The sequence below is a fragment of the Patella vulgata genome, chromosome 3, assembly GCF_932274485.2.
Source record: "Patella vulgata chromosome 3, xgPatVulg1.2, whole genome shotgun sequence".
Taxonomy (NCBI): domain Eukaryota; kingdom Metazoa; phylum Mollusca; class Gastropoda; family Patellidae; genus Patella; species Patella vulgata.
Window position 1 is genome coordinate 59,651,880 of NC_065881.2, and position 22,882 is coordinate 59,674,761.

General features: G+C 35.9%; 1 protein-coding gene across 2 annotated transcripts; it reads left to right on the forward strand.

Moving 5' to 3' along the window:
- The first annotated feature begins 926 nt into the window (after positions 1-926).
- LOC126815167 (monomeric sarcosine oxidase-like) lies at positions 927-20,511 on the forward strand. Of its 2 annotated transcripts, none has more exons than XM_056099807.1 (9): positions 927-1,085; positions 6,172-6,241; positions 6,433-6,489; positions 7,860-7,991; positions 8,505-8,718; positions 9,142-9,308; positions 16,631-16,817; positions 18,506-18,639; positions 19,694-20,511. In XM_056099807.1, exons 1-9 carry the CDS (start codon positions 965-967, stop codon positions 19,866-19,868), a joined length of 1,257 nt encoding a protein of 418 aa, XP_055955782.1. In that variant the 5' UTR covers positions 927-964; the 3' UTR covers positions 19,869-20,511. The 2 variants fall into 2 exon arrangements, with proteins under 2 accessions (XP_055955782.1, XP_055955783.1); XM_056099808.1 differs by lacking the exons at positions 16,631-16,817; positions 18,506-18,639; positions 19,694-20,511 and adding exons at positions 9,587-9,773; positions 12,025-12,158; positions 14,500-15,415.
- Positions 20,512-22,882: the final 2,371 nt, after the last annotated feature.

Sequence of the window (22,882 nt, forward strand, 5' to 3'; positions counted from 1 at the left end):
GAATAACCGCTGCCAGACAGTTTGTGTGGTGGGTCACCCCTGACAGACAAGCCCAAAATACCACGCCCGCACTACGGAATGAATTACTACTGAGACGCCGAAAATGCCACGCCCCGGAAATAGGCTAGATTAGCCGAAGTCTTATTTTTCGAGCACATTTTATCTGATGTGCATTACTTATTATCTGGCGCGCACTTACAGGTATTTTCACGCGTACGTTCCGGATTATCCCACACCGGGCTCTGTAACTATCCCTTTTCATAGAAAAGAATTTATAAAACTAAGGGTAAGCCAGCCAAATCTGTACGTGTAATGATATTCGTTCGTACTGGTACGTGCGAAATGATTTATAATAATTGACTTTACAGTGCGTTTTATTCTTTTTTTTTACTTTTGAGATATCGTCCCTTTAAACATACATTATGCAAGAGCTAAAACTGCCTATTGTAGGCCTGAAATGTTATATAAACTATTAATTAGACACTCATTAACAAAACAAGGCCACAATCGACACTCGCTGGCATCGGATACTCGAGATTTCAACTAGATTAAAACGGTTCGCCATTTAAAACTTTAATTTAAAAATGGGAAAGCGATGCTAAATCCCGATTATCACTGGTTACCACTGTGCACACATCTTGTCAAAACTACAAACAATGATAACTTGGCTGAGAATGAAGTAATTTGAATGAAATTTTCAATATTTTCTCTTTTTTATCATTTATTTTTGAATTATTATAGCAAGAATGGCCAACTCTTTATTAACCTCTTAACTAATGTATCTTTAAGGGGATAATTGTATGCAATAGCGTATGTATGTATACTGCATTTCTAATTTGTTGATATAGAAAGATGATAAGAAACTGGATAGTACCGGTATATAATCAGTAAGCATCAAAACCCCACTGATATAGGTATATAAGTGTATAGGTTTTATAAATCTTGCACATAAGCACTTGTAAACATGGCGGCTAGCAGACGAACATGGTGTGACGAGGGAAGAACTCACTTTGAATATATTGTAGTTGGTTGTGGGGGAATTGGCAGTGCTGCAGTTTACTGGCTAGCAAAACGCGCAAAAGCAGGTAATGTCTCTATTCAAGATGTAAACAAGCAGGGCGATTCACAATTATCTCAAAAGTCAACATAATATGTGCTCTTATCATAATATTAACTAAAGGGTGTATGGCTCTATTCTTTGGAACCTTAAAATAGACAAAGATGGGCATAAAAAGCACATATTAATGTAATATGAATGTATATAAAGTCATTTATTCTTAACTTTCAGTATTTATTATTATTGTAATTTCTATTCAATTATGTTTGGTGAAAAACTTTAACAGTCCAAAGTCGTTTACGCCAACTCTACACGATTTTTGTATTATTGTTTTATCGTTTGTGAATTCACCATTCACTAATTACTTCTGAATTGCCTTGTAGGATGTATTTTTCTTTTGTTCATTACAAACGGCGCCAGAAAACATAGCACCAATATTGATTGAATTTGTCCAATACGTAATTTTAATTCGTGTTTTTTATTTCGAATTTTATGGAAAATATTGAGTGAGAGGTTCAGCTCCTTTATGAGATCCGAGTGCAAGACCCTTTAACCCTCGCGATAGTAAATCATCGGAGTTGAAGAAACTTTGTGTTTCACATTGAAAGTTTACCTGAACCTTCGGATTAGAATCTTATTGTATTTATGCGAAGGAAATTTATCTAAATGGTCTGTGTTCAGTCACGAAACCAACATCGTGTTTTAACAGCCTATACAAAACACGGTTCCGGGGAGAACTTAATAAATCACAATTATCTTCGGTAAAATCTTCATGATGTTTTTCATGATATATAGTAATATTTTGAAAAGAATCCCAGGACTAACAAAATGCTAAAAATATACCGTGTAGAGAGGGGGTTTTAAGTCCATCAACCGTAATAAGGTCATCCAGCTTGTCACGTACAGACGTGGGATCAAAAGCATTAACTTCTATAGGTAACATTATTTATGGCCAAAAGGGCGCTAGACGACTCGTTCGTTAATCACAAATTGAGGGGGTGGATGGCTGAATTGTACGTGACACGGAGTAGGGTCGCTTGTCCAATCGCGTGGGTTTTCTCCAGGTCCTCGTATTGAAATAAAATTGAACCATAGGTTAGTCCTGAAATGACCGAGCTTTTGTCGAGTGGACTTTAAATTGCGGAAGCAATTCTTGATATGTGCTACCATCCTAGATCCAGGGGCCGCCTAGGCACCGGAAGCTAGCGGTGGTCTAGATCGTGGGAGACGCTTTCTGGGCGATTTCTGGCTAATAAAATTACTCAACAATGAAGTGAAATTGTATTCTTTTCTAATTCCATTACTATGAAAACACAGTCGATGGTGGTTTAATCCTGTGATGCTGACCTTGACAAATATATGCATAATAATACCAAGGTTGTGGACACTCTAGAGGTCACAATTTTTATCCGATTTTGATGAAACTTACAATGTATGTTTATAACCGAAAGATATCGGTTCCATTTGATATTAGCTCATATAGGACCGTCACTTCTTGGATTATTGCCCCTGATTGTACGAATTAGCACATTTTAGCTTGTGGGTCCTGTAGAAGTCACAGTTTTTATTTGATTGTGAAAACCGTTGAAATATATCATAGTTACACCATAATTACGATTGCGTTTAAATTTCGTGAAAATCGGACCGAAACTGCCCGACAAAATGGCCGCTCCCCTTAAAAGCATGTAATACCCAGGTTAGATTTAAATATTTCGTCATGGTCACGAGATGTAAACAGGCCTAGCGCCAACCCTAACCCAAGTCCTAGCCCTTACCCTAACCCACAATCCTCGGCAGAAATCACGTGCCCTAACCATGTTTACGAAATCTGCTGGTGGCCTTAATATTTAGATCTAACCGTAATACCCAGGTTGTGGACCATCCAGGGGTTCGAATTATTTATCCAATTTTGATGAAACTTAAAATATATATTTATATCCCAAAGATCTGGGTTCCTTTCGATATTAGCTCGTATTGGACCGTAACTTTCTGGATTATGGTCCCGTGATTGTATGAAATATTACGTTTTTTTTTATAATATGGACCTGTCACAAATTTTATCTTATTTTCAAAACTGTACAACCGTTACACCATAATTATGGTTGGGTTTGACTTTCCTTAAAATCGGACCGAAACTTCCCATCAAATATCCGTTCCCCTTACGCAAATACTATAATAAAAGCATGTAATACCCAGGTTGTGGACCATCTAGAGGTCACAATTTTATCCGATTTAGATGAAACTTAAAACGAGTATCACTAGTTCTTGTGCCAGTTCAATTTTCGAGCGCATCTGCCCCTTCTTGCCTTTTACACAAAATGTGAAATATGAATGAAGTTTGTGGACCTTTCTCATGAAACTTAAAGTATGTGTTAAGTTCTTGGATGAGTTCAACTTTGATACGCATCAGACCTTACATTCTAGAGCTATAGCCTCTGCTTTTCACGCAAATTTTGAAATACGTATGGATTTTGTAGGCCCTCCACCGGGCCAGGATTTTCTATATACTAGAAACAAACATTTCCTGTTATAAAAGTAGCCACCCTGAAAAAGCAGTGGCTATTGGTTGAAGATTATCAGCGGTGGGAAATCGTTAAATAAAATCCTTTTTGGCGCTGACATTTATAACCCTGCACAGCAACCTTCATATCAACCAATGGCTGATGCTTATTATTATTTTTTTTTTAATTAAATACGTATTTATATTAACAAGAAAAGTCTCATCATCTTAGACTGAAACATGACTTAAACACACGAACGTGTCTAAGACTACTTCGAGGTATTTCTCTGAATACAGGCCATGGTATTTAATGCCAGTTCTGAAATGACGTAGTTAACCGTGAGTGGATATTGAATCCCACTGTGATAATCTGACAAGGGAATTTTTCACTTTGATGGTTCGATATTGCATCACTGCATTTCTTAGTTATCAGAAGATAATATTATTGATTTATATGTATCTGCGAAATAATACAACTATATATAGATAGTTAGATAGTCATAAGTCTTTGATATGATAATTTTTGATAAGAACCTGTTTATTTGTCAAAAACATGTTCATAGCTGGTTGTAACCAGCATTAACTGAAATAATTATGTTATCTGCGTCTTTAAATTAAGATATATCCGTCATGAATGTTTGTTTTATCTTGATAAGATATAATCAGTGTTAGATTGAGATGTAATCACTGGAAAAACGAAGTGACTCGATGAACGGGGCTAAACATATCCCATAGTGTAAATACTACCGTTGTAGACTCGAATAACCAGACGCCAAAGACTACCATTCAATTTGGACTCTTTTCGTATTTCGCAGAACATAAATGATTAGAAATTGCAGTAAAAACAGTTTATCTACCTTCATAATACATTTCTAGGTGCCAAAGAATAGCGATTTAACTCCTTTGATACAACTAAATCTATATGAAGAGTCCAGGGGAGAGATGTAACACTTTGGTCCTTGAGACAATTTTGGTTCATTGCAAAATTGTTACTCTACTCTGTCTATAGAGTTAAATCACACGTACTTGATGAACGTGAATATATAGTTATACATAAAAAAAACCAGTGATATTTTGGTTAAATCATAATCATTGTCAAATTATCCATCAAATTCTGGCTGTTTATTGATCCCATGGTTGGTAGACCAAAATAGGTAATGTCTCCTATCTCTATGGTGGGAAATAAAGAGTTTTATTCCTTATATGGGATGGAAATTAACGTCAAGGTTATCTTAAACCTGCAGAAATTAAGGGGTATAAATTAGGGTGTACAAGCGAGTTTGATCAGAGCTCACCCAAAAATTCCTAGCAGCCATTATTATTGAGAACGAGGAACCTGCAAGCTATAACAACTTAGAAATAAAGTTGTGAAACTATTTTATGCTGTAGTCTTGTTAAAGATCGCCAGAAAGTAAACACAACAAAAATAAGTCCTATAGTACTACAAAGAACGATCTAAGTCACATTTTTGTCTTTTCGCGTAAAAGGCAAAACAGACTTTTGGACGAGAATGCTTGACGCGAACAGAACAACGAGTGGGTTTAATTACAACTTCAAAATGATGTTTAATACGAATCATAATTACCAGTACAACAACTGACTTCCACTTTTCAGCCAAATTAAGGTCAAATAAAGGGTACGATGGACTTGTATTTCTCCTGGGGCCAATTCAGTAGGGCCCTGGTGCGATGTGACTGCGATCGTTTTTTTCTGAAATTGATTGTTCCGCAGAAAGCTTATACAATTTGTTACCAGATGGCGCCATTAACTGGGGTTCGTTGAAAAAGTGACCTAGATCGTTCTTCCTCGGGCCTCTTCATATCTAATAACCAAATTAGGAAAGTCAGTTAAGTTTGAACCAACAATGGATGCAAAGTCGGTGGTCGCTTCACTAGAATATCTCGGTTAAGATGAAATAAAGTGAGGTTTAACGTCCTACTATTCTGCACCGACTGGACTAATGGAGACGGACATACGATATACAATGGGTTATGGTGGAAAATTATGCCCGGACAGCTGCACTACTGTCTTATTTTATTTCGAATTCAAACTGTCAAAGGTTCTTTGGCCAGTACGTCAATGTATACCTGGGACCTTGGTTGTTAGTCCCATCCGAACGACCAGACAGCTGTCATTGTCAGGCCCTCCGTCCTGATGAACTTTCCCGGCGAACACCAGGAGCGAACCCGAGACCAGCGTCTCACTAGTAGATCTGGCTTTATCTTCCTAGCAGTAGTTTGACGTCTAACATCTGGACCCACACAAACGAAGAGTGTCGAGGCAGGGTACGCATGATCTTCCTGGAGCACCTGATATTACTTCTCTTGAATAGCTAATTCAGATCGTTACTTAACTTGTCGTCCTTTTATAACTGTACTGTCGTCATGCAAAGTTAATTTCATAAACAATTTTATCTCTTCGTTTGTTTGTTCGTCAGTGGGGGTTAACGCCCGCTTTACCGTGGAAGATATCGTAGACAAATGTTTTATAAGAAACTGACCAGAAAAAATAAGCAACCCGCATGCTTTTATCCAAACCGTATTCACCAGTTTCTATTTTCATCAAATCGTTGATAATTTTATTCGTTCGTATATTTTAATTTCTTAATTTTCAGATGTTTTAGGAATAGAACAGTTTGAATTGGGGCATCATAATGGTGGCTCACAAGATCATTCAAGAATCATGTAAGATTTATTTCATGTGCTATTTCGGGTATTTTTCTTAAGATATGTGAAAAATTGAAAATTTTCAATTTATTGTTCAAATTTCAGTGACGTAACTGAGTGGTCAGTGGTTCAACTTTTTATAATCTGTATTGGGTAATTACTACAAAGTTATAAAGATACTGAAAAATATATTTCCTATTTAATTTCAGACGTTTAACTTACCATGATGATCGATATACGAAGATAGCACGTGAAACATTCCAAACGTAAGTAGATACATTAAAGATACATTCCCACGAAAGTATTTATCGGATAGTTATTTCCAATAAATGTATAGTAATTTGATATATATTATTATGCGGAAAGTAGAGACAACCAATTTTACTAGAAAATTACGGGATTCCCAGAAAAAAACCACCCATGGGGCGTGCACAAGAGAAAATGTGATAACATCCTTAAATGACATCCAGTCTCTTCGAGTGATGTAAGGAGCTCTTCTTATGTATTGATCTAATGGCTAAAGAGTGTGAGAACATTGAGAGAATTTAACGTCCAGTATACTCTGTGATAAAACGGCAGAAAAAGATATTGCTAGAGGATAATAATAGTTAAATTACTTTGAACATGTTTTTTAGTCCAAATATATCATCAAACCACACAATTTGTACACGTTGTGGCATCTTTAAACATCTTGAAGCATGCTTAACTCACCCATTCGCTCCAGGATTTGTCGGGTGTACTTCAAATTATTGAAAATGGACATTATCGACTTCGTATAAGGTTGACCCGAATTTTATGTCCCTGAATATTGCACATCAGGGGCATGAACCAGTTCTATATATTTAACTAAACAATCATAATATCTGCTATTCCACCCCGTGTAGATTTGTCCAGCCTTTCCTCCAAATATATATTTATACTTTTCATACCTGAAAGTAAGAAATACCAAAAATACTTTTACTCTACTTATGTCTCTATAATGGCCTTACTTTTTAAATAATGATGATTCAGAATACTTTCGAAATTTCAAAGATAAGTGTATTTGTAGGTACTTAAAGGCTCAATACCACTCTTGTTGTAACTGAATAATATGTCCCAATCTATATTCTGGTCAACAATTTGTACTATTTTACAATATTCCAATTAATTGGTGATACAAATTTCATCTTAACACACCTAATTTAAAAAATTGGAAAAATTCAACTAAATGGTTTTAAAAGCCTAAAGTAAACCTTTTCAAATGTGACTTGGATTTAAAAATATTTTCGAACCCTCTGGACAAGTAAAATAGCATGTAATGGATAATTTACACAACAGGTAGGACACTTAAACATCTATTACTTAGAATAAGGCTATTATTTATTTTCTGGAGCTGTCAAGCCAGCAAGAGTGTTATTGTCCCTTTAAAAGCATATTTTAATACTAACGAACTGAGAAATTGATTCAGTATAACTAAATACCTTACTTTACTCCAACAGCAGTTTTAATTTCAGGATAATATTTTTATAAAAGGACTCCATAATTAAAATTAAATATTTATTTCGTTTCAGCTATATGGTTGTAATTGAGTAAAATAAAATATTTAATATAAAACGAAACGAAAATTTATTAAAATACGTTATTTATTAAATTATAGTTGGCATGAAGTAGAGAAGGAATCTGGTGTACAGTTGGTATATAAAAGTGGTGGTTTAAATATGAGTCGACGTGGAGAAGCTGATCTTATCATGGAAAATTATGCTAAGGCTATGGACGACCAGAACATTAAGTAAGTCCTCAAGTCGGGTACATTCTCCGTTTCAAATTTGAATACTTGGATTAGTGATTGATCAAAGGATAAAGCTTCTTGATAAATACAAATAACATAATGTTTTATACGCCCATATTTCATTGTATGGGCGTATTTTCGCGTCACCCCGTCAGTCCGTCAACAATTGACTTGTGTATGCGAAAGAATCATTTTTACAGATTGTTTTTCAAATTTTGTGTAAAGCATTAGGATTGTGATCGTGGGTGTGAGTGGATGGACCATATTGGGGTTTTTTTCCGCCATATGATGAGCTCAGTTAATTTTCAGATTTGGTGTGAGGCATTGAGATAGGAGATGATGAATCCTGATGATTTTCAGCAATATAGGACTTTGTGTTACAGGGATTATGCGCCCAATAAAGCTTGTGAACACGATAGAGATCAGATTTGTTAAAAGGATAAGGGATCCTTGTCAAATTCGACCAAGATCCAAGTTTTCCTTTGATATAGGTACACTTTATTTCTATTCTAGATACGAACGCCTGGATTCTGAAGCACTGATGAAGAAATTTCCACAGTTCGAGGTTGACAAAGATGTCATCAGTTTATATCAGCCGGACGCAGGTCTCGTGGATGCTGCCTTGGCTAATTCTGTGCATCTACAGCTTGCTAGAGGTTATGGAGCATCTATACTTGCTAACGCACCTGTAATACGTGTGCTTAGAAATGATACTGGACAAATATCGGTAAGATGATTTAAATTACACTTATCCAAGGGAAGGAGAGAGAGAGAGAAAATGAATTCGGCTGGAAAATGATGCAAAATGTCATTCAGATTTTTACATAATGACAGATGTTATAGACGCTTCCTACCATCTTGACACGTGAAAGTGATTTTAAACCTGTCTACTATCGACACCCCTGGAGGTCTTGGTAGCATTACTTATGTCATTATGTAACCTTTACTTGTTGTTGGCATGTTTTATTTAAAAAGTTCCAAATAAAGATCTGTCGAACAATTTTAGTCTCGTTGCTGTAGGCATCCATAGCGTAAAACAAAATCTGGGATAAAAATACATACATAAAGCATATTTTCAAACATTTAGGGATTGATTTTTAAAAATAGCAATAATGATATCTAACTAAACAACACGTTATTTATGTTTTAGGTTCAAACTACGAAAGGGACGTTCACCTGTCGTCGTTTAGTAGTAGCTGCCGGTGCCTGGATTAATCAAGTCTTAGGCTCTGTAGGCGTACACATACCAGTTACAGTTACACAAGAACAGGTTACTTACATGGGCACTCCGTATATCAAAGAGTTCACCAAAGACAAGTAAGATCCCAGTCCTCAATATTACACCATCATCTATAACAAAATTCTGAAATGTCCTGATTATGATTTGGTCGCTTTAATGGCCGACACAACCATATTAATCATGTTGCTGTTTAAATTGGGGCCAAAATATCCCTGTATACAAAAATAACAAGAGAATAATGTATTGTTCAGAATATCCTTTTCTTGGTATTAGAAAATAATTTTCAACCGATTAAGCTTGCCGTCGAGACATGCTTGGTCTCTGGCCTAATTTATAAACATAGATTCTTTTATAGGTTTCCTATTTTTGTTTACCATACCCCAGGCCATGATTTTTATCAGATCCCTGTTCATGGGAATGCAGCAACTAAAGTAGGCGCCGATGCTTGTGGCGAGGTCGTGACCGCTTGTACCAGAACTTTTACTCCCAATGCAGAGCTAGAGAAACAGTCGATAGACTTCATGGCATCAATAGCACCGAAAGTAAGAGGGTTATGTATGTAGGTAAAACATTTTATTAAAATTATTTACAATTGCTGGTGAGGATATATTTAAGGTAGCTAACTCAATATTATAGAGCATATTGACCTTCGCCTATAGGTCTAAGAGGTAGTATGGCCCCTTAAAAAAATATTCTCATATGACTTATTCGTATTATCTATTATACTTTTACCCAAAAATAGAGCCATGCGACCTTTAACAATAACATGCATAATCCTACATAATGACCTTCTCCTATCTCATATGAAGGTCTAAGAAGTAGTATGACCCCTTAAAATAATATTGTCATATGACTTATTGGTATTATCTATTATACGTTTACCTACATAATAGAACAAGATTAACGCCTTGTGAAAGGAGTTGTCCTTGAATTAACAATGTCTAATTTGTTTATTCAACTGGATTTTAAGATGCAACTAAAATAACTAAATACAAAGCCAAATTGTATTAATGGCATTCAGTAATTGAATTACAATTACAAAGGTCATAATCCTATCTTAACAATTATTGCGTATTACTTGGCAGACATATACTACTTCCCTCGGGTACGATCTCGATGTTGACCGAGAAATTTTCTCGAGATTTTCCAATCCGATATCCCCTGACGCGGGAAGTGGTCTAGTCGTTCGGTGGGACAAAAATCCGAGGTCCTGTGTATTGTATATTATTTGCAGCCTGTTAAAGATCCCCTGATAGTTAGAAATCGAGATAACAAAAGGTCGTAGCTCCGCATGCCGTATGTCCGTCTATATTAGCTCTCTTGTTGCAGAAAACAGGACAATAAACGCTACATTTCATTTATATGGCTCCCTTAGGTAAAAAAAAAATGCTCTCAATAAAACTAAAATCGTTAAACCGTATTACAAAGCTTCAAATAATTTCTTCGAAGATATTTTTACACATAAAGATATCAACGGACCAGCTCCTTTAAAACTACGTATCAACCCATTGTGTAATCAAGAGCTGTCCCTGAAAAGCGCAATGTGAAGTGTCACTCGGTTTGATAATCGGTAAAACATGTTAGATTCGAAGTTATCTTGTGACCGATAACGTGAATTTGACTATGTGGTCGTATATGGCCGTCACTTTCGCCCGTAGAGACATCCTCTGCGGATTGCGTAAACACTGTATGGGCTGTTTTCTTTACCTTAGATTAGAGATTTTGATTTGTTTGAAATAGTTATGATCCCACCTCTTTTGAGTTAGAAAACTTTTCATTCACCATTTATATTCTTCGTCGTTTCTGGGAACGGGGTTTGTTTCTATTTATCTATCTGTTCTTAAACCGAGCATACCTTGATAATCCATTGTGCCATGGGAATATATAGACTAAGGGTGTCTTCCGATACTGCCCAACCCTTGTCTCACTGCAATACTATATATAGCGATACGTTGTCATTAGGGGTTCATCTTGACACTGGAGTGTTTAAAAACTAAAGGAAAAGAATACTTTTAAGTACATCCAACATTTTTACTACGGGTGCCATTGCCCATTATATATACAGTGTGGGTGAAGAGAGGCCGGGCTCACTTCCCCCTAACGACACAAACCCTTATCGTCAGAGTTAAAGATACATTATGGGAGATTGGATAACGAGTTGGCAGTTCTCACTATAATAGTTAAAAACTAGATAACGTAAAGGCAATTTGCTGAAAATTTCATTCAAATTGATCCACTATGAACCGAAAACTAAGCGAATGAAATTTCTGTCTAGCCTCGGTCATCATTACTAAAGCCAGTACGATAAACAGCATAGTCTCGATTATCTATTTAATCGTTTAATCGAGAAGGAAAGTTATGCAGTAAATCGGCTCACAATCCACTTAAGATCGCAGGCTAGCGAGGCCATCTAGAGTTGATTATGGTCTGGATAAGTTAATTAATGTCTAATTAATAATTTAGATAACATTTCAGGCCTAAAGAAAGACCTGCAATAGACAGATTTAGCTCTTGCATAATGTATGTTTAAGTCACTTTTAATCCTCTTAGCTTCTAAACATGGTCAAAACCTATGATTCTAGGAAACCACAATTAATGTTACGTAGGTAATTAATTAACAGTTGGGTAAGTCATCTTGATGACAACTAAATATTTCAATATTGTTACCGTAGATGTTCATGTTTGATGGACATGAACTCTGCAGGATTAGGCTTTTCGAGGTGTGATAAGGCATGTTTATTTATGTAATATCTATATACCATAACATTTCTGATGTTTCTTATTTTCTATTAGTTTATAGGTCCTGTTGTACAAACTAAAACATGTCTGTATACTATGACCCCAGATAGACATTACGTCATAGATAAATGTGATCATGTTGGCTTCTCGGACATTGTATTCTGTTGTGGTGCTGGACATGCGTACAAGTAAGCACGGGAAGATTTTACTTCTTTACATTTTTGAACTAAGAACTGGGCCCCAGCACTGCTCGTCTTGATATTCTTGCTCTTTTTCTGGGGCGACCCCGTCCGAAGAAAAGGCCTAATGCTCCGCTAAGGTTACTAGATTATTCATAGAAGAAACCGAGACATTAATTGTAATTATGATCAGGCAAGAGCGAAATTGAGCCAGAGGCGCCTATACACTCCGCCAATTAAAGTACCACCGATATGAAACTTGGTATGCAAAGATGGCGGCGATGGGGTCATGTTCAGTTCCTGTTCCTGGTCCAGAGTACTTGTTATTGGAAGAACGTAATATTATCCGGTTGGAGTGAAGATTGGTATGAAGAGGAACAGGAGCCTCTCGAACACTCGCTATTTGCTCCCTTCTAAATTTAAATGATTAAAACAAAGGTCACATCTATGCTAGTCCTTAAGACAAGGATCTATATCTAAATAAGAAATGTTTATTCGCGATGGAACTAAATTAGGGTGACCCACCATAAATAAATATCTCCATATATCTCGACAATTACGCCACAATATTTATATATATGCCAAGCCTCAAATCAGTTTCACACAATTATAGTCACTAAATAAACGATCATGTTGTACTTAATAAGCTATTACCATTAATCATGTATAAATAATAGACTGAAAACTGGTTCCAAGAGTCGTCCATAACATCCAGACACTTTTGAGTAAAAGATAGGTAACGTGCCCTTGTTTTGAAATTAGTCTCGCTTAACCAGTCTATCGACCATTCTACGTCTGATTGACAGGTCGGGATAATCAAGACTACTTTTTTTACGAAACATAACAGAAAGCTAGAACAAGAAATTGAATTTAGAAATAAGCACGTTAGGTAGCTCAACAATCGTTTTAAGAAGCTTGTAAAAGTAAAATGAAACTACTGCTAGTATCATGTTCCTGTCTAACCCGAGTGATTCAGAGATATTATTTGTACCAAACCAAAAGATGCCGCTCTTAACGGTACAGTTAATGATAAAGCGATTTAAAAAATGAAACGAACGTAATTTCTAAATCTGCGGTAATAACCAAGAAGCTTAATTTTAATGCTATTCAAAATCGTCAACAATAAATTTTTTACGGCTGTAATAGTTGATAGATTTGTAGAGAATTGCACGTGCCATGGCTATTTATAGTATCATACTGTCAGAAAGTTGGTCTCGGCACGGCGAATGTGCACGCTTCAGTGGTAGTCTCGAACTATCAGCGGTGGACTGTATTTCTGTGAGTACATGGGTCACCCTAACTAAATGTATAAAGAGTAGATGAGCTCACATTTGTTAAGGGGAGATAACTCTGATATTCTAGGGAATGATTTCTTCTGGACACAGATCACTAAAGATTCCCCATTGACTCCAATGTTAATTCTCGTATCTTAGACCGGCTCTAACTTTTTCCCAAATTTTCGTTGGGTAGAACGCTTTCTACCACAGATGGAGCAACATGTGGCAACCACTTGCCCAAAAGCACGTATGAGGTTCTTCATGAAAAACTTGAGATACACAAGCTGGAAGTAGAGACAAGTAAACATGCAATTTCAGGCCCTACATTTCAACGTAACCAACCTCTCAACTCTTGTATCCTTCCGCATCAAAATTATGAATATTCACCAAAACCTGGTAGAAAATGTATTTTCAAACCCTTTTCCTCAATTCTACACCAAAAAGTCAACAAAAATCGCCATGCAAAAGGGGGAAAAAGGAAAAGGGAGAGGAAGACTAAAAATAGCTTTGGCCCTTGTTTCGTGGGTGACGGCGTAGGTAGGAATATTTGGTGGGGTGACGGCGTAGGTAGGAATATTTGGTGATCTGTGTCCTTCTGGTAATAGTGTTAAAGGCGGGAAAATAATTTACTCAGTCATCGTATAACCACAGTCGGGAAATATTACATGGTCTTGTGGACAGCGCGGAGTGACTTTGTCAGACTATGATTTCATGTGTACGAAATGCGCAAAGCTTGGTGCATATATATATCAAAATCATTGAACACAGACTGGATTGATTACAATAATACATGACACAATTATAATATGGAATACAAATTACTTAGAGGTTTATTTGTAGATTGATTACGTCACGCAGTGCGTACTCATAGAATCTGTTCAGGAGGTTTTCAATGATTTTGATATGTACCGTATATGAATGACACTTCAAGCAAACATTAAGGCTTGGATTGCATGTGTAAGCTACGTATATATCCGCCATTGGTACGGATTGTCGCGCACACATGGTACATTGGTACCACACCTCTAGAATGAGTTTGTTGTTATTTTTAATAAAATGATTTTTTATTTTAGATTTGCCTGTCTCATTGGTAAAATTTTGAGTGAAATGGCGATAGATGGTCAAACTCAATACGATATATCTGGTTTTACCAAAAACAGAGAGGCCATAACAAATCCTAATTTCAAGCCACTTTTCCAAATGGCTGGTGATAGCGCCAACAAAGCTAAACTTTAGTAGAGGACATGCCGCAATAAAACCCTTACCATACATGTACATGTTTACTTACAACGTGGATTATATTAATCTACATAACTATATTTTAGCATTGTTTTTCTTTTTAAAAGAATTGGATGTTTGAAATAAATATTTTGAATTTCAAAATCATCGTCTATGATTTATGCATGAGAATTAAACACTTCAGTTTTTTCTCCAGGTGATAGGTAATTGGAGAATACGGTGCCAATTAGCCCTAGTTTATAAATATATAATTAGGTATATATGCAGATAGTTGGGCCTGAAGCCTGGACAGCAACGTTTTGACCTAATGATCTTTTCCTTAACCGTTTTGTCGTCGATCCAAATTATCAGAACAGATTGCGTTAACCCTGACAAGAGAGATCTAGGATTAAAGAAAAACATGCTGATATAAAAAGGCTTCTATGCGAAACGAACCCGGGGTAGTTTAGTCGAGATACCTGTCTCTTCAGCATGTTTCTATGTTTCTATGTCTATTCTCTGTTCACTGAATATTGAACTAGAGTTGAAAATTGACAGCTGGTTAGAATCGATTGTGCTCTATTTCATTGCATTTCGAATACACCACGTTTACTACTTAGTATATTAATACTTTTTGTGTGAGTATTTCATCATTAAAACCTCTCCACGCTTGTTTTTTCTTTATACAGATATCGACTTTTTATTCGTTTGATATTAAATAAAATGATTACTTCATTTCCGTATTTCATTATTAAAACCTCTCCACACTTGTTTTATATACATACATAGGCGTATTATTTGTTTGATATTAAATAAAATGATGACTAGGTCATTTCTGGACTAAAACATGGTTCAATTTTATTTCAATAATTCGCATGCGCGTAGGTGTCTTTAGCAGTGGGAGGAAACCGGGGGACCCGGTGAAAACCCACGAGGTTGGACAGGCGACCCTACTACTTGTCACGTACATCCGGGGATTCGAAACCACGCCAGTTTCATTAGTTTTAAAGTTGATGATCTTATTTGTTTTAGGTCAAAATAAAGTATTGATTTGGCTTGATCTGATTTTAACTTTTTTGCGACCTTGTGTCCACAGTTGAATAGAAAATCGTTTTATCTCAACACTGACTTTACTACGACTTTCAACACACTCTAAAATAATTTTCCGGTTTCCTCCCACTGCTAAAGACACCTACGCGCAAGCGAATTATTGAAATAAAATTAAACCATATGTTAGTCCCGAAATGACCTAGTTTGTGTCGAATGGACGTTAAACCCCATTTCTCTCTCTCTCGCTCTCTCTCTAAAATAATTTATTTCAGCTACATTTCGATAACGTTGAGAGAATACTCTTCAAAACGTTGCCGAGATGAAATTAATAATGTTCTCCTATAATTGTGTTTAATGTTTCATATTCTGCAGATATTTGTCTTCAATTCCTTTTGCATGTAATTTGTATCCTTTAAACAGCACTTTCTTTACTCTATCTGTGCTAATAAGTAAACATTATTCTTGAAAATATATCCCAGCACGACTGCGTTTCAATATCTTTCTTATATAAAGCATATATCTCTATTAACTCCGGTTTCATAATTAACTCCGACTTATTATTTATGTACGAGCCTTATAAACTGTTTTTCCTGTTGATAACACATGCCCTAACGATATATAATATTTTAAAACATGTTTGTCCATATCTGAAATGCCTGGCTTAATAGAGTACACAATTATTGTGGTTTCTCTGTAAGTGCTTGTTTTAATTGATGATCCTATCAAAATGACAAAATAAAATCTCTCTCTATATATATAGTAGTAACCATTGTTCTGTAAAGTCAGCTTAATCATTAATTAGCAAAATTAACCATTTCTTCGTAAAATATAAGAGATAATCCAATAGAGAATTCAGTGAGAATGGTGATTTTCTCAATAGGACAAATTATGTTCCAACCATACAATTAACTAAATTCTTCTCTTATATTATTGTAGATTTCCAATGTTTTTGTACCATGCCAAAGAACACGATTATTACCAGATTCCAATTCATGGTAATTCCTGTAGTAAGATTGGTGTGGACGCTGGTGGTCCACCTGTTACTGGTAATACCAGGAACTTCGTTGTGGACCCAGTGAGAGAAAAACTGTGTGTCGACTTGATGCAGTCGCTTGCCCCAAAGGTAATATAGCAGCACTATTTGTATAGTTAAGTTATTAAGTTATAAAAGATGTTATGCGTAGCCACATTTTGTTTAGATTAAGGCTAGTTTAGGGCTAGCTGGTTGTAATTACGAGTTAATCTTTATTTGTAAACACGGTGGTTACGATCGAGGTACTCATTATTCGTAACATTGTGCTTACGAATAACACTGTCCTAAAGATGTGCTTTCTTCATTAATCTACATTTTAAAAAAAAAAAACTTTTGTGCTACTTTGCTCCATTTTGGAAATTCCCCAATATTTTAATCTGAAACTACTAGACAGTATTTAACTTTGATTTTGGAGTTTGATTTGCATTCTTGAACCAACTGTTTAAACAGATACCACGGGAAAGAAGGAACTGTCGCTTGTAGAACTAGATTAGATCAGACTTTTCTAGAAGTTCATTATATTACAGTGATATACATCAGTACATCCAGAAATCATTATATAAACATTCCTATAAGTAAAGAAATAATCTGAAATTTGGTTTAACGCCCTACTGTTCCTCACCTAGTGGTATAATGAAAACGGACATGCGCCATGCTGTGTGCTATGAGGGAAATTTTTCCCGGACAGCGGCACTGCGGCCTTCCCTTATATAGAATTCCAACTGCCAATGGTTCTTTTACGTTTATGCCATTGTGTACACGGGGACTTATTTTTTCGTCCCATCTGAAGGGCTATATACTTCCCTTGCTTGCCAGGCCCTCCATCCCGCATCAGTGACAAGTAAAGAACAGAATGTAAATATACAGGGAAGATTGGTCAATTTTACAAGAATTTCCCAGATTTGTATACCTTGTGTTTGCTTTATACACCAGAATATGTTTTGAAAATAATTATCGCAAAATAATAATTAAAATGTAAATATTGGCTGATGACAACTATAAAATAGCCGTCACAAATAAAGTGTGTGCTGTGTGGTTGGCGATAAGTGTCCTAATTCCTACCTATGTGATAACAAATGGGGTTTAATACCTTACCTTACCGTCACATCACGCGGCGTCAATTATTGGCTCAATGGCGCGTGCATTGTTTATAAAAGACGTTACTGGTTCGGGCAGAATGGTGCCTTTTACTCATTTTAATACCCATTCACACTAAATAGGAAATAATTTTTACCTACAAATACTTCAAACCTCTTTATTTATTCTTCTAATACATAAAAAAAAATGTTTTAGAATTTAATTTGTCGGAAGAAAAAAGTTAATATTTTGGGCTCATTAAGTCGCATCGATGTCATCCTTATCAGTGATTGTAGCGGCCTAGCGAATATTCGCTGCTGATCAGTGTGGTTAGTGATACCTGACATTTGTGCCCAGTGCTTGCCCTATGGGTGTTTTCGGGTAATCCAGTATTTTTCTAGTAAGATTAGGTGTCTATAATTTTTATATATACCATATTTGCCATACTTGAATTGGAAATAACAACTTTCGGGACAATGTATCTTTAACAAGTAACCTTGTTACGATAACAACAATCATTGTCAAAACTTCAAACAGTGGTAACGACCCTCAGAATAAAGTAATTTGAATGGAATTTTAAGTATCTTAATTTTGAATTGTCCACGCTGAGCCTTTTCAAACCCCCATCCTACACCACTGGCAATGTTAACTGTTGCAGTAATCGAGCTAACTTGTTTCTATAATTATATTATTATTTATAGTTTGTAGGTCCAATAATGTATACGAAAACTTGTTTATATACCATGACACCCGATAGACATTTTGTCATAGACAAATGTGATAAGGAGGGTTGGTCTGATGTGATATTTTGCTGCGGTGCTGGCCATGCTTTCAAGTAAGCTAATTCCTTTTAATAAAACCCATTAAACCAACTCCAAAACACCATTGTAATGGTGAAAAGGCTAGAACTATTTCCCTTTTTTTTAAAAAAAATAAAGAGCTGTTAAATTAACCGATTTGGGCAAATAAATTGTTGCGTCTTTCGAGCACAAACAAACGACGTACTGTGCATTATAATTTTTTGTTTGAGATGGCATGCAAAGATTCAACTGAACCTAATGAGCTTCTTTTTTTTCGAATGTTTTTTTTAACATTTATTTTAACGATTAGCTTCTTCCTAGAGGGATAAATTTAATTCAGCAGCTGGATAAATATACTCTTTAAAAAATGTAGGGGATATTGAAATGCAAATACCTATGCAGGTTGTGATATGATAAATAGTCATGGACACTTAACATGCTTTGAGAGTATGTTCACAGATGAAGAACTTATCGCCCCAACAGAACCACTCGAGCTGCATGTGCGAAACAGTGTCATACACGTGGGAGGGGTTCATTGTCAAATTTGACACTTCAAGGAAGGGTTGATGAAAACTGCCGCTTGCTGGTTTATCCCATCCATGTTTGCTTTCCTATCGGTTCTTGCATAATATTTACTGTTTAGTGTATCTTTGCTTTAGTGTGTTACGTTTAATTTGATCGGGTGACGTGTTCGTCGACGTCAACGTCAACCGACAAGACTGCAAGAATTGGCCGTGGCACTGCAAGAGGAGTAGGTCAGATTGTCCCAAATCGTAATTGGACGATTGATTAGGGGCATGCCACGACGAATTGCTGAATGTCTGAGGATTGGTGGAGCTATTACTCATTATTAAGACAAAAATCAAAAACGTCCATTTTCACTTTTGTTAGTGTATCTCTTTGCGAGTGAAATGCCCATATAAACTATTTATGTTCATGTGTAGGCAATTGGCCTGTTATTAACATACACTGGTTACCTCTAATAAAAACAGCAGTGCATTTCCGAAGTTTTATATTGTTTCTGAATATCCCCTACTTTTTTTGAAGAGTATAGTAATATATTAGTTTATTTTTACTTTTTGTGAACAGATTTGCTTGTTTATTGGGTAAAATTATGAGTGAAATGGCAATAGATGGTGAAACACAGTACGACATTGCTGGTTTTACAAGATACAGAGAAGCTATCACTGACCCTAATTACCCCAACGACTTTCAGTGGGGAAAACAAATAGCAGAGCAAGCTGCAGCCAGGGCCAAGCTGTAATTTTATTTAAAGACAATTTAAAGCAATAACAATGCAATAATAAGGCTGTAATTGCCTATTTCATTATTTTTAATAGAAGCCATTTTTGGTGTTTATTTCGTTAAGATACAAAGCAACAGCAATGCAATTACATGTATAATAATATATGATGACAAATCTAATTGTAAAATATTGTATTAATATTATTACCTTTATTATGTTAAGTGTTCTGAAATATATTGACTAGTTTTTAAATAAAATATTGTTGAATCCACCAAATTATATAATTATAAAAACAACTACAACTGTAATATACTGTATCAGTATTATATTAATTCTTCGAAATTGACTATGTTTTAAATCTTGTTCTACAAATATAAGACACTATAAAGTAACTACAATGCAATAATAAAAACTTTAATGTATCATATTGATTGTTACAAAACTGATTATTCTGTAAGGTTATACATAGCTAAATTATATGTTATTATGGATAATCGACTGGCTTTCGAATTGATAAAATATAATAAATTTATGACTAGAATACAAATTTATATAATATTAAATCGTTGTCAATTTCACATCGTTACACAAACATTTCTTGAATATATAATATTATACATATTTATATGAGATTTTGGAATTTGTTTATTCTGTGAGACAGATATCATACAGATATTGATTCACTAGTCTACAGTTATTAAAGTTTTTTCCACTTTTAACTCAGAATATTTGTTAATGTTTTGTCCAAGAGAAAATGCCCATTTTGTATGGCACTGGTCACCGTTTAAACGGTCATTCTTGACGTCTCACAGAATTGTTATCATGATTGTGGTTCACGACACGGTAAATCACTGAAGAGCGAGGAAAACGTCGGATAAACAGTAACCATGTGTTCAGCACAATTTATCGGGTTGTTACGAACATCTACGATGATGTCATTATCCATCATGGTGTCCAACATGGCGGCAGAAACTGTTGTAATCTTGTTGAAGCGTAAGTTTATATAACTTGGTTGCTGGGTAGGCGATAACAAACATGGCGTTGTGCTGACCATGGTAAAATTGACAGTTTGGATGTTGTTCTTAGACATATCAAGGCTTTTTAAACAAGGAATATACTGCCGATAATTCTGAAGTTGGTCCGGTATTCTCCATAAATCAACTTCAGCCGTTCGATACGTTCTTAGAGATGGATATTGAGTGTTCATTGTCAGTAATTTGAAATGGTAACTGGACGTTAGTGTGGATCCGCTCTCATCAAAATATGTCAAATGTCTGTAATCGCATATCTGAGATGAGGAAGAATTGATCATGTTTTCCACATGACCTTCCATTGCCATCAATATACTTGGGTCGACTATATCCATCTGGGCATCGAATTTAATATCCCTGAAAATGAATTTCATCATCGTCTGCTGTCTACATTCGTTTTCCTCCGGTAAACTGGCCTGGTAACTTCATTTTTTGGAAGAAACCCACCACTTATTCTAAAAAAAAACCAAACAGTTCGTTGTCCATTATTATTCCTTCTGGTCTATTCTATCGCTGTCTTAGAACTAATCAACTTCCAAAAAGATGGCCAACTTCAGACATGTCACAGTCGCCTTTCGAGGAAAGAATTATCCACAAGTACGAACAAATTATCGCCATATTTAATTAACGTGCACTATTTGTAAGATCCATGCACAGATTTTGCGAAAACAATATCAATCAAAACATCCATCTGTTGGGATTTTGTTCAAAAAATCAATCTACAATAAACCAACTTTGTAAAGCCTGGCAGATAGGGCTTAAACGGAGGTAGACCGCCCACTAATTCCACCTTTAGAGCAAAGACATGCCCAGATGCTATCCCATTTGATGCCATAGAATAGGTGAATGCCTCCAAGCGTTAAATTAGGTTATCTCCCTTCTATAAGAACGCGTTTGGAAATCGGCAGAATCTGCACACCATTTAATTCCACCTTCAGAGCAAAGACATGCCCAGATTCTACCCCATTCGTGGCGGAAAGCATTGATTCCATCGAAAAGGTGAACTGCCTCCACGCGTTAAAGTAGGTTATCTCCCTTCTATAAAAACGCGTTTGGAAATCGACAGAATCTGCACATAAAGATTTGAAAACATTTTGTGATGGATAAGTTAACGTATAAAATGGATAATCGAGACTTTCTTTGTTATCATACCAACGTCAGTAATGACGACCGAGACTAGCCTAAAATTCAATGACTAATATATCGGTTCAGAGTGAAGCAAATTGACTGAAATTTTCAACATAGTTTGTTTCCATTTATTATTGTCTAACTATGATAGCGAAAACTGGCAGCTCTTTATTTTATCTTACCTAATGTCTCTTTAAGAATTGATGAACTAAAACAATACACCCAGTTACACAACCCTGGTGTGTCTTAGCTCTGCTTTACCTACACTAAAAATTCTCTTTATAAGTATACCCATTTTTACCTATATGGTATCAATATACATACATATCTGGTATCACCAGAATGTAAGTCTGCCGGGTATCTGGCGGTGGATGTGACTGTGAGGGCTGAGATTCTGGATATGAATTCTTGAGCTAGATTAGCTCAAAAGAGTACTAGTACTACATGACATTGGTACAGCAGTGTAGATTACATCTTCAAGTATTACAAAAACACTCTGACAAACATTTTAGTAATTGGGTACCCCTGACAGTCATGTAATTGCTATACCACAGCTTATAGGCTAGATTAGCTAAAATCTGTACTACCTAAAACTGCTAGGAAGTTGTTCAGCACCACCACAGGAATCAAGAATGACCCCTGCCAGACAGTTTGTGTGGTGGGTCACCCCTGACAGACACGCCCAAAATACTCGCCCCAACTAGGCTAGATTAGCTGAAATCCTTACCACCTAAAACTGCTTGAACGTTGTTCAGCACCACCACAGGGATCATGAACTACCACTGGCAGACAAGCCCAAAATACCACGCCCCGCAAATAGACTAGATTAGCTGAAGTCTGTATCATCTGAATCATGAATGACTACTGCGGTGT

Bases quoted from the DNA above. Each gene is read 5' to 3' on its own strand.
- LOC126815167 (XM_056099807.1), top strand. From the start codon at position 965: ATGGCGGCTAGCAGACGAACATGGTGTGACGAGGGAAGAACTCACTTT. The intron at 6,242-6,432 runs GTAAGATTTATT...ATTTAATTTCAG, and splicing joins CAAGATCATTCAAGAATCAT to ACGTTTAACTTACCATGATG. The intron at 18,640-19,693 runs GTAAGCTAATTC...TTTTGTGAACAG, and splicing joins GGTGCTGGCCATGCTTTCAA to ATTTGCTTGTTTATTGGGTA.